Below are 16,253 nucleotides of genomic sequence, written 5' to 3' on the forward strand. Positions count from 1 at the left end.
TAATTGCATGTCACAAGAGTCACATAAAACAAACACATAGTTCAAGCAAAGTAATAGCACACGCAACAAATATAAAACAAAGGTTTAGTAGATGACATAACAAATAAACTCTTAGTTATAAAGATATATCGCATTAGACGATGGACCGTGGCCGTTCAAGGGTCAAGCAGGCTACAAACCCATGGCAACCTTGTATCATCGAGAAGGCACATGAACATACGCCGTGTGTGCTCCTCCCTTGAAAGTCGATCACTAGCAACGAGATACTCTTTTATGGACATGGATGGACGCATTTTATTGAGCACATCCATCGCCTCCTCGATGCTGCCCTTCGCTGGTTTGTCGGGGCTCGTCACGGATTTGCTTTTCTTCGTTTCAGGAGGGGTACAATTTATGTCCTTGTCCCTATTGTTGAGATTGCACTTCAACATGTCAAGGCACTCCTACAACCGCGACCCGGTGGTCGAACTCCTTTTGCGCACACGACGACGGGACCCAGTAACAACTGGTTCGATAACCTCATGAACGGGGTCATCACTATCGCCGGATCCCTCTTCAAGATTGATCGGTTCTTTCCCACGGCTTGACCCGGCTTGTAGGAACTCTTCTTCCATGCGTGCATATGTTTCTGGGCTCTTTGGTGGGTCGGTTGATGAAATTCGTAATGCACATGTTGCTGTCTTAGACCTGAACAACTCTTTTAATGATGTGTAATGCTTGCAACCTCTGTTCTGAAAAGTCTTGAAGCTGCTGTTCTTCTGCATGTTCAAAAAAAACGCAACAAATATAACAGTATGAACTACTTTATGGAAAATTACAAACTGAAAAATGTGTTAGAAGTAAAGGTTAGTGTTACTATACCTTAATAAACTTATCCCAGACATCAGCATTCGCCTTTACGGTATTAGTTGTCTCATCCCAGCCGACTTCAGCGTGCGCAATCAGCTCGGTGAACTGCGTGTATTGGATCCTCAGTCTGCGTAGTTTCTGCCGCAACTTGTTGGCGTCGAGACTGGTGCCTGGAAATTGCTCTTCCAGCTCCTTATTCATTTGTTCCCAGTCCCTGGCTTTCCAATATGTTGTATGCGTCCTTGTGAACTTCTCGAGCAAGATGGTAATGAAAGCGTTATCCAGCGCTTCAGTTCACTCAACTACGCCTTCACCCTTGGGGGCCATGTCTTTGAAAGAACTATAACAACAACTTATATTGCGGTGATACAATAAAATATGACAAACAACAATGTTTGTGTGCACTTGTTGAAAATTCAGCACAAAAACAGACATATAAATATGCAGGCAAGGCAACATCTTCAATTCAAACCGTAGAGAATATGTCCAAATTCGACGTACAGACTTACAGAAGTGGATTCAAGTGCTAAGATAAACATTATTTGATCATAAGAGAGCAGTTATTTATCACATGATTGCGAAAATAATCAAATACAGAATCGGTTATGAACATTCAGACTCGATTATTTCAATCAACCCACCGACCTGAGGAAGAAACCTTTCTCTTTTCCCAGAAAAATTGACAGAAATAGCTCCAGCATTTGTGGCAAGATAGGAAACTCTGTTAATTCCCAAGCTGCTATGAGTGTTTTTCCTTTTACTACTTTTCTGTTTTTTTTCCTTCCTTTCAGTTCTCAGTTCTTAATAACCATATGTTAGATTATCCAACTGGGGACTAAACCGCACAATATCTTTTGCCCAACAAGGCAGGGGATGCTAGACACAGTAAACCTCCTCTTCTCTAAATGTGATCCATAATTACCAAGACCAATGATGCAAAGAGACATAAACAGAAGGCCATGAGCATCACCATTGCGCATGGAGTATCCAGTTTAAACTTGAGCTGTATTAGCCACACCACAGTCATATACAGAGCTGAGAGAAGACGCTTCAAAGAGCAAGAAGAAGGACAAAGAGAGGGAAAAGGAGGCTTCAGACCAGATCAGACGTCTGTGCAGCCCCGAGCTGGAAGGAGGCTTCAGGTGTGTTTTTGCTCATACTGCTCGGGGCCTTCTATGTGGTAAGTGGACTTTCTTCTCTATAATTACAGTGAGTTAAGAGCATACTTTCTTAGTTTGAGTAACAACTAAAAGTTTAACGAATCATCAGCAAGAGCTCAGACAATTGTAATGCTATTTCTATTAAGCCCTTCACAGACATTTCATCGAGCATCTGTGCTGCATGTGACCAGGGCAACCAAACAAATGCAACGAGCAAGGTTTCAGACAAACATAACGCAGCAAAATAGATCACTAGTCCAATCCAAAGCAACATGAATAGACAAATTGGCCAACAGCAACAACAAATTCCACCGCACAGAAAGCAATCAAACCGAAATTGACCAAAAAGGGATCAGCAAGTTCGACCAACAGCATGGGCGAAGAACTATCCTCAACCCGGGATAAAAATTGGGCAAAATCACAGAATGTAACTTCAAATTGGAGGAAGAAAGTACCTTTCAGTTCGATATGGAATTGGCTTCCGACGAAGATGCCTCTTATACCGTAACACCCACTGGTAGGGGCCCGACAAAATTCGACGCCTGTCCACTGATCCCGACAAAATTCGACCGAATTCTGCAGGGGGATCACTGCTCGTTCAATTGGGGGTAGAGGATATGGCCTTTTCGCCTCTCACAGACAGATTCGCGGATTAAAGTTTCACGGCTGTAGATCGCAGAAGGAAGAAATTTGGGGAGGCTGTGAGGTGTCTGTTATGCAGACGTTGGGTAGGGGCCAACCTTTGTTCTTTCAGTCAAACAACGAACAGGGCCTTTGCACAGCCTGGGGTGTGGTGGGGGCAAGGGTAGACACAGGATGGTGGACCCCACAAACGGTCAAATAATATTTTTGTCTTCTTCTACAATCACAATCACAATAACAAATTCTTGACTTTAACTCCGAAAACAAACGCATGGTTAGACTTCCCATTCTTGTAGATAAACCGTACATGAATTAGATATTTCTTATATTATTAATGGACTACGGCAACTATAAGGTTATCAAGCACGGGACTTCAACTGGTAAATTCTTTTACGTTCATTTTAGTAAATTATTGGTGTTGAAAGTTCATTTTGCTCAAGAAAGGTAATCAAATATGTTCATTTTAGTAAAAATGGCGCTAAAATTAGTCATTTGCCAACTAATATAATCGGCTTAATCCCCACAAAGAGATATTCAATATCTTCCAATTAAAATGCTGGGAGTTTTTGTGGTAAAAGAAGATGCGGATTTATTAGGTAAGAGAGAATAGGGGTAAATTAGACACACAAAAATTTAAGAATTTTTGTATTAATGATCTACTGTTTCAATTTGGTAATTTAAGTTTGCTTATTAAGTATAGGATAGAAAAATCCTATTCATTATATAACATTTATTAAAAAAAAATGCCGTGCCTTATAACAATATAATATCGTATCATATTTCCCTTATAGTACATGCCTGTCATGCCATGCGGCCTATTGAGTTGAGTATATTGTGTTGTGTCCGACCAGCATGCCGTGGCCCATTAATTTATCCTATCGTGCCATGCCAGCTTGCCTAGTGGTGTTGGACCGGGGCCTGGTCCAATGACAGAGTCATGGCACAAGCCGTCACCTCTAACGCAAAGCTTCTACTTCTATGTTGATTTCATCATACTGAATCATTTTTGTTCGTCGTATTGACAAAATAATTGCAACTACATCGAATCTCAAGGGGTTTAGCTTAGTGGTTAAGGTACGCTTAATTTACACTCGATCCCGAATTCGAATCCCCTTGGAACCATCGGAGCGCCTTTGGCGTGATTACCCACTCTGTGCGCCACCGGGGTTCACAGAGCCTCGGGATTTAGTCGAGCGAAACCTGAACACCCCGGATTAGCAAAAAAAAAAAAAATTGCAAGTACAACGAGTCAATTACCGTCATTGGAAATATCAATGGTTTATAAACATAATTATCAACGTTGTCAACTTCATTCTGTTTGATTTGTGAGTTATGTTTTTAAAATTTTAATTCTAACTTTAACTCTACTCACTACACAACAAAAATCAATAATATAATTATTACTTTTACCATTTTTTTTTCAATTTTTAATAATAAATTCTCTCAACTATTCATTACTTTTTCACACTTTTTCTCATAATTCCACAACACAATCATTACAAACCAATTAAAATCAAAACGCAACTCTACTTAATTCTAAAACCAAACACACCATCAAATTCCAATATTAGAGTTGAAGCTATTTCAAAAGTAGTACAAACCGAGAAGCTCTAATGTAAGTCATCAATATATATATATATATATATATATAATTGATGTCCTTAGGGATGTACACGGATATCGAGTATATCTGAAACCGATCGGAACCTATCCGTTAGGGTATGGTCCGGATAGCTAGTATTGAAAATAAGGTAAAGTCTAGGTATTAAAATAAGGAACCGGTGAAAACCGATTTCGATTCTGATTCCTGCATATAGGGTATCCAGAATAGGAACCGAAACCGGTACTCGAACTTAATAATAATTTTCCCTAGTTATATTCAGATATATTTCTCCATTTTACTTTACCCTTTCTCTCTCTCTTAGTAGAAGATTTTCATTCTTATCGTCAGCAGCTTTGGTTTGACGATCTCGGTGTGTTATCGGTGAGGCCTGATTGTATTACAGATACTTGGTTTTGTGGATGGATTGATGGATTGTATTACTCTTTGCTGTAGATGTATTGTGGATTAATCTAAATCTACGTCGACATTCTATTTTGCGTGATTATTGATTATGGATGAAACATTTTCAATTTTATTTAACGAGACAAAAAAATTTACTTATTCCAACAGGGTATTCGGAACCTGTGATATAATACAGGTTCCGGATATATTCCGATTCTAAGACTCAACAGGGTATGGTCCGGTTTCAAAATCTCCGAACATGTTCCTTACATGTTAGGGTTCGGGTATCGTGAAAAAACGGAGTACCCAGACTCGAACACCCTAATGCCCATGCCATGTGCATACGGCCTTTCCATGGATAAGATTATGACGCATGTGCAATTACAAGCAAAAATTATACACTTAAAATGAATCATGTGTAGTAACTCCGGTATCTTGTCCAAGTAAAAATCCCATCTCCTTCTATTTCACGGGTGGGAGTAATTTGAAAAAAGTATTAAACTATCATCGGTAGATAATTCATAGAGAAAACTTCATGGATGAAACAGAAAACACAATAAATGTAGGGGCTGAACAGATAAAAATTAGAAGGTTCCCCGTTAAGCGAGGGGCGAGGGGCGAGCGGTCAGGATCACAGCCGCGGGCCCCACTGAATTCGTGGACTAGAGCGAGTACCCGGTCAGGCCCCCCTCCACGGACCCGAAACCGAAACTTCCCTTCCTCCATCTCAACGGCTCAGATCGTCTCATGCGTTTCCATTTTTCTAATCAGGAAAAAGATCCGATGGATGAGAACCACAGGATCTTTCCTCCCTTCTTCCTCCTCCCTCCTACCCTTCTAATCCCACTCCCCAACCACCGACGACAAGAATCAGCTCGAGTTGTCGTCGATAACGACGGACGGTGACCGGCGACCGGACCTCTCCCTGCAGTTGAGCTGCTTGCGACATCGGAATTGCTCTCGCTACTCTCTTCTGCGCGACCTCCTGTTTACTGTTTACCCTGCCACACGTACAATACAATTCCCGGCCGGTAAAGCCAGCATTACGTCGGAGAAGAGATTCGCCGGTGGAGTGCTCTCGCAACGGTAGGTTCCTGAAACTCGCAACCATAGCTTCAATTGTCGCTTATCTTCGAGCTGGTAGCTTGGAATATGGGAAAGTGATGGGAAGTCTCTCTCTCTCTGTGTTAGAAAAGGGCGTGAAAGCTGTAATTTTGATGCGCAGTCAATCATCTCCTAGTGGTTCCTGCGTTGTGCGATTGATGTTTAAAATGGAGAATCAGTGATAAGGTGTTCTAGTTTGTTTGGTCAATCATCTAACTGTCCGCTGATAATCACGTTTGCTTGAGGTGCTTGAGCTTGTCTTGGGGTGTTTTCTGGATCAATTTGCTCGTGCCACTGCCAAAATTATCGACAGGGAGATTATTGTTGCCAAATGTGTCCATCTTCTTGAATTCACTGCAGTTTAGCAGTGGGAAAATTGCAGTGGCAGTGTTCTTCGGCTTACGCAAATTACAGGCTTCCTCATTCTCCGTTTTATCATAAGGAGATAAATACTAAATTATACTTAGCAACGAATACCTTGCTCTTTTCGAGTCGTGGGTGCATTGAACTTTCATGGTAAAACACGTTACAAGAAAACTGAGAACGTTCGAGAGAAAGATGTATCTATACCTCTACACGACACTATCGCGACGCCTCAACAGTTAGCTTTGTAAGAAAGTGATATTTTTTAGGAAAAATGAGCTTTAGATATTAGGCCTTTGCTTTGTGTATTATTATTTTTTTTTTAGTAGCTCATAATTACATTACTTTCCCATGCATGAACATGAACTGAGTTCTGATATTGTTGCAGCTTTTGAATTCTGGGATTCTCTTAGATATACACATCATGACTTCGTCTGGGCACGACCCTTCAGGTATGTTGTTGTTAATTAGTCAATTTCTTCGCTCTGGGGCATTTCACTTTGGTTCTCTGCTGGTGGTGAATTTCTGTTTTCATGTACTATTGATCTTCTGATTTGGAGTTAGTATTTTAAGACAAGCATTTCTTCCCCTACTAGCAAAAGCAACCTCTTTAATCCCAGTCATCTTTTGTTTTGATGAGCTCTATTAAGCACTCAAGAAAAAGCTATAAATGAGTGCAGAACCAACAGGTTTTGCTTTGTAGGGTACTATGTCTGATTGATTAGAGCTAAGAATGTTTCAATGAATGGGCTATTTAGAAATTTGGCTTGTCATGCGTCCTTAGTTCTGGACATTGTTATCCTTTCAAAACAATTTTATAGCTTTAACAGTCAATTTTTATGATTTGTAATCCCCTTAAATCTACTTCTTTGCAACCACCCTTGGCTGCAGAGTTTCACCTTTATAGTTTATGGTTGCTAGTCTTTTTTTTGTTTAAAATAATGAATATTTAGGACACTTACTTGGGTCGTTGTTATCAAGATAATAGTGAAGCTGATGAACAGCAAGAGCATTTGGAATCACATGTTCAATCTTCAGCTGCAACTGGGTTGCCCCATCCTGGCATGACAGTTCCAAACGTACAATATGCAACACCTCCACCGCTTGCTGCTGGACCTGCTATGGTATATGGTCTTGATTCTTTTGAATACTTTGTTGGCAAATCATTTTACTTCATTTTATGCTTATAGCATACGAAATTCTTAGAACTGCTTTCCCTCCTGTACTTTTGGATTGATGATGTCTGTGCTCCTTCCATTATGAGTAGCCTTCTCCTCCCCTGTCCTACTCCAAAGATTGTGATGGACCAGGAACTGCTTCAAAACACAGTGAAGTGATTTTGCCTATTAAAATTTTTAGGAAAATTCACTCTTCCCTATCTTTTGATTCTTTCTTCTCCTAAACTATATTATTGGAGTTTTAACTCCTAAAATTATATGTTTTGTCTCATTTTGTGAGACTCATTCGTTCTCAAAGTAGTCACTGGCTAAGCTTCTAGAGAGGTAGAAACATTTAGGCAGTAGTGGAGGTAAAAATAATTTAGTCGATATCAGTGTTCTTGGAACTACATGCATTTTTTTGTCCAAAAAAGAAACTCTGTGTATGTAACTTGGTTCTTCTTAAATTAATTGAATCTGTCAAACATTTCTACATTAGGTAGTAGAGAGGCTATAATTATAGATCTAGCTTGTGCATTTATACAGCTGCTCACAAGTATTGGGGAAATGTTTTTTTCGTCGTCTACAAGAGATCTGATTCCTATTGATAGCTAATTTCATACTCGTATGAGTTAGTACGGTAGGCAAAATGGTCCCCTTCTGATAATAGTCAATCAGCTTTTAGGCTTTCCTACCTCAAAAGTGATTATTTATCAAGTCAAGGTTTAGTATGCTTCTGTAAATGGTAATAATGTGATTCGTCTTTCTCTATTGATGCTGTTGCTGATATGGCTTGACAGAAGCTTTAAGCCTAGCTCTAATTTTATTAACGAGTCTGAGATATTGACTATCATTTCTTTTGGTCTCTTTCCACAGGTCCCTCCAGCTTACCCTTATCCAGATCCTTATTACAGAAGTATCTTTGCTCCGGCTCCCTATGATGCACAGTCCTATCCACCGCAACAGGCCTACAATCCTCAACCAATGGTATGCTACAATGTGCAACTGTGCATCTCATCATCCTTCAACATGCAACCTTGGCTAACGAAGCAATTCGCTTGCTTGTTTTCAGGTCCATCTTCAGTTGATGGGAATTCAGCAAGCTGGAGTTCCACTACCTTCAGATGCAGTTGAGGAACCCGTGTTCGTCAATGCAAAACAATATCATGGCATCATGCGACGTCGCCAGATTCGTGCAAAAGCTGAGTTGGAAAACAAAGCTCTTAAATCTCGGAAGGTATGGCTTGATCTGATCCTAATGATTTTTGTTGTGTTTTTCTCTCCTTTTGCGCTACGTCCAATTAACATCTGGGATGTTGCTTGCATATTAAATTAAAAGAGGTTAAAATAAGCCCTTAAGATTGTTATACAGCACAACTAGGGATAATGGATCGAATACACCAGTAATGGATGGTACAAGTCCTTGCATTAGAGAACAATTATTTGGCTGGGGAGAACCCCTTGTGCATGGTTTCGTATTATATGGTTGCAAATGAGTCACCTGCCCAAAAGTTCACAGAGAAATGCTAACCATTGCCCTAAATTTATAGAAAATTGGGTATGAAATTTTTCCTCTTGAAAGAAATACGGATTTCATTACTGATCTATGATGAGCTTGGGTTAGTTTTAGACAACTCCCTCTGAGCTGTATCTTGTTCTTGCCATGACTTCTCCGTCGTCGTGATTTTGAATTAAAAACTGATCTTTTATTGCAGCCATACTTGCACGAATCTCGTCATTTGCATGCATTGAGACGAGCTAGAGGATGTGGAGGCCGATTTGTGAACTCAAAGAAGAACGAAGGCAAACAGAACGAGGTGGGAACGGGCGAGAAATCACAGCAGAACATCAATCTCAACAATGCAGATAAAAAAGATATCTCAGCGTCGGCTGGAAAATCCTGATTCCATTGCAAGTAAAACTTTGATCTGTGTAGCTGCAACTCTACTTCTATGACTGTGATGGTTATTGTGTAGAAAATTAGGTTGCGGGACAAGCCTAGTTGGTTTCCGAGTTTTGCTGCTTGTAGTCTTCTCTATGTACGTTTAGATTGGGTTGGTAAAAAATGAGTCTGGTATGTGCAGAAAAGAAATTGGTGTTTTATTCCTTTCTTTGCCCTTTTTATTGTTGGATTTAGGGATGGTTAGGGTTAGCTTAGATAGTATTAGCAAATATTAATTGTATTGTTGCTCCTTGTTACTGAATATAAATGCTCGAGAAGCTTAGTGTTAGGGCCCCGAATATCATCGCCATCGCTAGGGGGCATACCGGGGCTTGTCAATAAAGTGAGGCTATGTTTGTTTCTCGTAAATGATTCTTTTGGAAATGAATATGGCAAAAGCATCTGCACGTTTGAAATTAAAATTTCTCCTGTGTTCGGATGGGTGTTGGGAAAAATCGGAACATACGAAAGATGTGCAGATTTAAAAACTCGGGACATACAAATGCTTTAATTTTTAATTTAAAGCATTTGTATGTCCAGGGGCCCAAACCCGTCTCCTTTAATTTTTCTTTAAATTGGCTACAACAACCAATTTTCTGGCCGATGCCACAACCAATTTCTTTTTTAAAAGAAAAAAAAAATTGTTAGTGAAATTTTCCTATAAATACCTAACAAAATCAACTTAAAATTCACCTCAAATTCTCTTCTTCTACGATCAAAGAGAAAATGGCTGATCCAAATCAATTTTCGAACGCTTCTAGGTTTTACATGCCAAATCTGAATTTCCTTCAAAATCTAAATTCTCAAAATCCCATCTCTCATCTAAATTCGGATATATCCAAATTTGAATTTTCCCTATCCAAATTCGAATTTCCCTTTCCAAATCCGAATTTTCCATAACCAAATTATCATCATCTTGGGTTTTATCATCATCCACTTCCTTCTCCATATTATGGACATGCGAGTTCACCCTTCCAATTTATGGGTGCCATAGGGTCCACATCTGGAAGTGTTGTTGGCTCCGATCAATCTCTACATTTAATGCCGGGAAATTCACCGTTCACTCCTTTTCTAACTCGCGGCCTAGAGGGTATCGACCTCAACGATGATGATACTAAGGTTGTTGAAGGTCAAGGCACGATCATATGCAATTCAAATAAATGGCAGCGGGAACAAGATGAGATGCTAATTAGTGGATTGCAATTATGTGGGAAAGATTATGTGTTGGCAACAATCAAACCGCTAGGCAATTCTAGGACAAAATCCACTACCATTGTCACAAACACAACAACTTCTTCTCGAAGAAAACAGAATACTCTTGCAAGCAACGATGGTATAAGATCAATCTATATTGTGGGAGATTCGAAAGGTACTACTAAACTGCTAAGCGACGTTGCCAAATCAGAGCAAATGAAAACAATGTCATGGAAGAGGCGCACTACCTATTTAAAAATAAGCACAAAATAATATCAAATTTCAATTTCTTGTTGCATTGGAACATATTTAGGAAGAAGCCGAAAAGAAGAGCACTTTGGGATTCAACTGATAGTTCGAAGAGAACTAAGACAAAGGCTTATGGGGGTTACCCAACATCGTCCAACCTCGATGAAGATGTGGGCCCTCATCTCGACCAGAAGGCAAATACGCAGCAAAGAGAAAGAAAAAAATGTAAAGGTAAAAATGTTATTTTTGCAGCTGAGGCGGTGGGAGTTATCTCTGTTCGATGTGATTCGAGAGCGTCTCTGTCCGATGTGATTCGAGAGCGTCTCGATATAAGCACATGAGGAAGCTTAAGGCAGAGGAGTTCAAGATGAGGCAGAGGGACTTAGAGGAGAGAAACAAGGAGGTGGAGACCAAGAAGGTCGAAACCCGATCTAAAGAGGGAAGAACTTGCGATAAAGAAAATGCATGCTGAATCATAGGATATGAAATTGTTGTCGCATCTCATTTCTGCAGACAAGTCTATTGTGCCTCCGAAAGCACGTGCCATTCATAAACAATTGATAGAAGATCTTATGGAAAAGTTGTACCCCTTTAAATAGCTATGTAGTTGTAATTTCCGTTTCAATTGTATTTTTAATTTCTAAATTTTGAATTTGTACCATTGTAATATCATTTATTTAATGAAATTTAAATTTCACTAATAACATGTGTTGTTGAAAATTACAAATTTGTCTAAATCTATAAAAACTAGTATTTAGAAAATAGCCATTGGAAACTAGATGTTGGAAAGAGGTTGTTGCAAAGTAGCCGTTGGTAATTAGCCATTAAAAACTAGTTGTTTCTATCACTTCCTCTCTATAAAGTGGTTTCAATCTCATATCATATTTACCCACTTATATCCTCTCATTTACATTTATCTTAAACCACTTCTTGAATGTCCATCCTCTAAACATGGCCAGAAGCTCTGATGAATTTAACTTCTCTATAGATCCCTTTGATTGAATCTTAGAGGAGTTGTTCGATAATATTGAAGAGCAATGCCTTGAAATACTGAAGATGACCCAGCGGGGGGAGTATGGGGAAGTTATTCCTCAAGGCCCAAAAGGAAGAAATTAAACACAAATCGCGTTAGAGGGTACTATTAACTTGTGAAAGATTACTTCGCTAAGAAACTGGTGTTCTCTCCTGAGCACACGAGGAGGCTTAAGGCAGAGGAGTTTGAGATGAGATTGAAGGAGTTGGAGGCGAGAACAAGGAGTTGAGGCCAAGAAGGTCGAAGCTGACCTAAAGAAGGAAGAACTTACGATAAAGAAAAGGCGTGCCCAAATGGAGGATATGAAATTGTTGTCGCATCTCATTTTTGTAGATAAGTCTATCATGCCTCCAAACGCACGTGCCATTAATGAATAGTTGATAGCAGATCTTGTGGAAAAGTTGTACCCCTTGAATTAGCTATGTAGTTGTAATTTTCGCTTCAATTGTACTTGTACTTTCTAGATTACTCGAATTGTATACCATTGTAATATTATCTATTAATGAAATTTAAATTTCACTAATAACATGTGTTAGTGAAAATTACTAATTAATTTATGTCTGAAAAAACTAGCCGTTGGAAAATAGCAGTTGAAAACTAGCCGTTGGAAATTAGCCGTTTCTATCACTTCCTCAATATAAAATGCATTCAATCTCATACCATATTTACTCACTTACATCCTCTCGTTTCTATTCCTCTGAAATCACTTCTCGAACATCCATCCTCTAAACATGGCCGGAAGCTCTGATGAATTTAACTTCTCTACAGATCCCTTAGATTGGATTTTAGAGGAGTCGTTCGATGATACAGAAGAGCAATGCCTTCAAATAACGAAGATGATCCAGTGGGGAGAGTATGGGGAAGCTCTTCCTCGAGGTCCAAAAGGAAGAAAGTAAATAGAAACCGCGCTGGAAGGCACAACCAACTTGTGAAGGACTACTTCACTGAGGAGTCGGCATACACTCCTGAGCACATAAGGTAGCCTAAGGCAGAGGAGCTTGAGATGAGACAGAGGGAGTTGGAGGCTAAAAACAAGGAGTTGGAGCCCAAGAAGGTCGAAGCCAACTTAAAGAGGGAAAAACTTGCGATAAAAAAAGGGGTTCCCAATCAGAGAATATAAAATTGTTGTTGCATCTCATTTCTGCAGACAAGTCTATCATGCCTCCAAATGCACGTGCCATTTATGAACAGTTGATAGCAGATCTTATGGAAAACTTGTACCCTTCTAATTAGCCATGTAGCTGTAATTTTCATTTAAATCATATTTGTAATTTCTAGATTAATATAATTGTATACCGTTGTAAGATCATCTATTTGATTAAATTTAAATTTCACTAATAACATGTATTAGTGAAAATTACTAATTAATATAAATCCGAAAAACTAGCCTTTAGAAACTAGCCATTGCAAAGTAGCCGTTGGAAATTAATCGTTTCTATCACTTCCTCTCTATAAAATACTTTCCATCTCATGTCATATTTACCCACTTACATCCTCTCATTTCTACTCATTCACATTCTTTGAAATCACTTCTCGAACATCCATCCTCTAAACATGGACAGAAGCTCTGATGGATTTAGCTTGATGAATTTAACTTCTCTATGGATCCCTTGGATTGAATGGAAGAATAGTTCTTCGATGATAAAGAAGAGCAATGCCTTGAAATACTAAAGATGATCCAGCGGGGGGAGAATGGGAGAAGCTCTTTCTCAAGACCCAAACAGAAGAAAGTAAATAGAAATCGCGTTAGAGGGCACAATCAACTTGTGAAAGACTACTTTGCTGAGGAGTTGGTGTACACTCCTGAGCTATTCCGATGAAGATTCCAAATGGGACGGCCTTTGCTCCTTCGCATTGTTGAAGGCCTCTCAAATCATGATTTATGTTTCCATCAAAGGTCCGATACAATAGGTAGCCAAGTCTTTTCCCCGCTACAAAAGTGTACAGTCACCATGCGTATTTTAGCTTATGGAGTTGGAGTTGACATCATTGATGAGTGTCTTCAGATGGCCGAGAGCATTGCTACATAATGCTTCGAAAGATTCATCTTCGGCATCGTTACAGTGTTCGGGGGTGAATACTTGCAAAGGCCTAACACAGTCAATGGCTTCCTTGGTATGATTGGCAGCATTGACTGCACGCACAGGAAGTTGAGAAATTGCCAGAAAGTTTAGCACGTTATGTATCGGAGTGGTTATCATGGTGACTAGGGGTGGCAATTTGTGTCGTGCCGTGTTGTCATGTCTAAACGGGTTCGTGTCATTGAAGTCATAACCCGTACACGACACATTTATTAAACGGGTCAAGTTTTGGAAACCCATACACGACACGTTTATATCCATGTTAACCCGTTTAGACACATTTAAACCTGTTTATCGAAACGTGTCATAATAGATACATATGTCCATGCACGACACGATAATAACCGGTTATCCGAACACGTTAACACGACCCATTCGTCCAGTCAATCCATATTTACAGTTGCATCGGAGAAGAAGAAAATCAAAGACACGAAATGGAAGGAGATGAATTGCAAAGGGTTCAATGCTCTATGATGGAGAAGCGACAGGGGACGGAAGGAATCTGCGAGATGATTGTGAATAGAGAGAGAAGGAAAGAGCTTGTACAGTACCTGTAACCCTATGATCCGCTGATGATTATCACTCGGAGAGAGGACCGAGGACCAAGCTGACGTCGCTTCGTCTGAGGTCGGAGAGAGGGCTCGAGTCGTGGGTCGCGGTCGCGGGGCAAAGGTCGCAGGGTCGAGCAGGGATCGAGATCGATCGGAACAGCGGAAGGATTCAGGACCGTGGACGATGGAACGGTGGACGCTTGACTCAGGGCCTCAGGGTGGAGGCGGAACTGAAGGAGGAAGGGTTACTGAATACTGATTACAGGAAGGCAAGGACAATCGAAGGAGGAAATTTCAAAATTAGGGTTAGTGGAAGGGTATTTTGGTAAATTCAGTTAAATAAAAGGGTTAACGGGTTACACGATTAAACACGTCTAAATAAACATGTTTAATCGTGTATAATCGGGTTACACGGGTTCAACCCGTTAAGACACGCTTATTAATCGTATCTAAACGGGTTGAACCCGTTTAGACCGAATATCAAAAAACCCCAACCCGAACCCGTTTAACTTCGTGTCATATCCATATCGTGTTATCGTGTCATGTCAAATGCTGCCAGCCCTAATGGTGGCCCAAGCTTAATACTTGAAGCAGTGGTAGGACCTGACATGTGGATATGACATGCTTTTTTTGGAATAGCTGGGTCCAACAATGATATCATTGTTTTAGACCGGTCATCGGTCTTTGATGATGTGCTATGAGGTCGTGCTCCAGGTACTTCACTATCAACGGCAACAACTATAACATGAGATATTATTTAGCGGATGGTATGTACCTTAGTGGGCAACATTCGTCAAAACAATCCCCGACCACAATTAGAGAAGAGTAAGTTGTTTGCCAAAGCTCAAGAATCAACACAGAAGGGCTCGCTTTGCAATTATACATGGCCCTGCTAGATCGTGGTCCTAGGAGAAGCTCGGAGTGATTATAAGAGTTTGCATTATACTGCATAATATGATTGTCGAGGATGAGCAAAAAACATATGATATGAACGTCGATCCAGCAACATTGTATGTTGAACCCCCCAACGGTGGCTTACCACAACTGGAGTGAGGAGAGCAAAATTTTTCTCTGTTACAGGAATTTTTCCAAAATAATATCAAGCTTCGAGATAGAAAAAAACATCAACAACTATAGGCTAACTTGGTGGAACATATATGGCAATAATGGTAAAACCACAGTCGAGTGTAATTTTAATGAAAAAATTGTGGTCGGCATGTAATTTTTTTCTTAATGGATGTATTTTTCTTTTTTCGTCCTGTTTTTTAACGTTATGTAATATTATTTTATTTTAAGTAATTAACACATTTTTTTATTTTAATAATTTAATAATTTATTTTATTTATTTTGTATTTTTTAATTATGTTTGATTATTTTAATTAATTAAAACTATTAAGAAATACATTAATTATATGTGATAATAGTTATATGCATTTAATTAATATAATATGTATATGGGGCCGGATTAGAGACACCAAAATCAAGAAACCCATTAGAGTAGTTCTCTTTTTTTCATGGATTTTTTTTTGTCTAAAGTAGCACTTATGTGATAGTGTGAGGTCCAATTCAGAAACAAGGGTGGAGATACCCCCATTGAAAAGAGCCTAAGACTATGGAAAAAAGAACAATTCAACAAAAGAAAAACCTTATGCACATAAAAATAATGTTGCCTACAACAAAAGTTTTTTAGTAGGAAATGTTGTTCTTGAGATGCGAAAAGTTTTATACTCAACTAGATCTTGTGGCTGAATAATAGAATTTCTGGAAAAAAAAAAAGGAGAAGGAGAGAAGTGTGTTATTTATTTGGATTTAAGGCACACCGACTTCTGTAAATTATATTAATTTTATGGTGATCCTACGTTAACAGGGTCAGTGTTTGCACCGATTGTTTAGTTCGTCTGATATGTTCGCGGGTTGAACGTA

At 39.4% G+C, this 16,253-nt stretch overlaps 2 protein-coding genes across 3 annotated transcripts; one reads left to right on the forward strand and one right to left on the reverse strand.

Moving 5' to 3' along the window:
- LOC116192101 lies at positions 1-1,143 on the reverse strand. The gene is made up of 2 exons (XM_031520536.1): positions 862-1,143; positions 1-758 (listed from the first exon to the last, which is right to left on the reverse strand). The coding sequence occupies exons 1-2, from the start codon at positions 1,048-1,050 to the stop codon at positions 444-446; spliced, it is 504 nt and encodes a 167-aa protein (XP_031376396.1). The 5' UTR covers positions 1,051-1,143; the 3' UTR covers positions 1-443.
- Positions 1,144-5,401: 4,258 nt separating this feature from the next.
- On the forward strand, positions 5,402-9,591 carry LOC116193090 (nuclear transcription factor Y subunit A-7-like). 2 transcript variants are annotated; one of them, XM_031521842.1, is made up of 6 exons: positions 5,402-5,742; positions 6,512-6,575; positions 7,105-7,247; positions 8,157-8,267; positions 8,353-8,517; positions 8,996-9,591. In XM_031521842.1, exons 2-6 carry the CDS (start codon positions 6,548-6,550, stop codon positions 9,182-9,184), a joined length of 636 nt encoding a protein of 211 aa, XP_031377702.1. In that variant the 5' UTR covers positions 5,402-5,742; positions 6,512-6,547; the 3' UTR covers positions 9,185-9,591. The 2 variants fall into 2 exon arrangements, with proteins under 2 accessions (XP_031377702.1, XP_031377703.1); XM_031521843.1 differs by having other exon boundaries at positions 5,448-5,742; positions 7,112-7,247.
- Positions 9,592-16,253: the final 6,662 nt, after the last annotated feature.

The sequence above is a fragment of the Punica granatum genome, chromosome 1, assembly GCF_007655135.1.
Source record: "Punica granatum isolate Tunisia-2019 chromosome 1, ASM765513v2, whole genome shotgun sequence".
NCBI lineage: Eukaryota > Viridiplantae > Streptophyta > Magnoliopsida > Myrtales > Lythraceae > Punica > Punica granatum.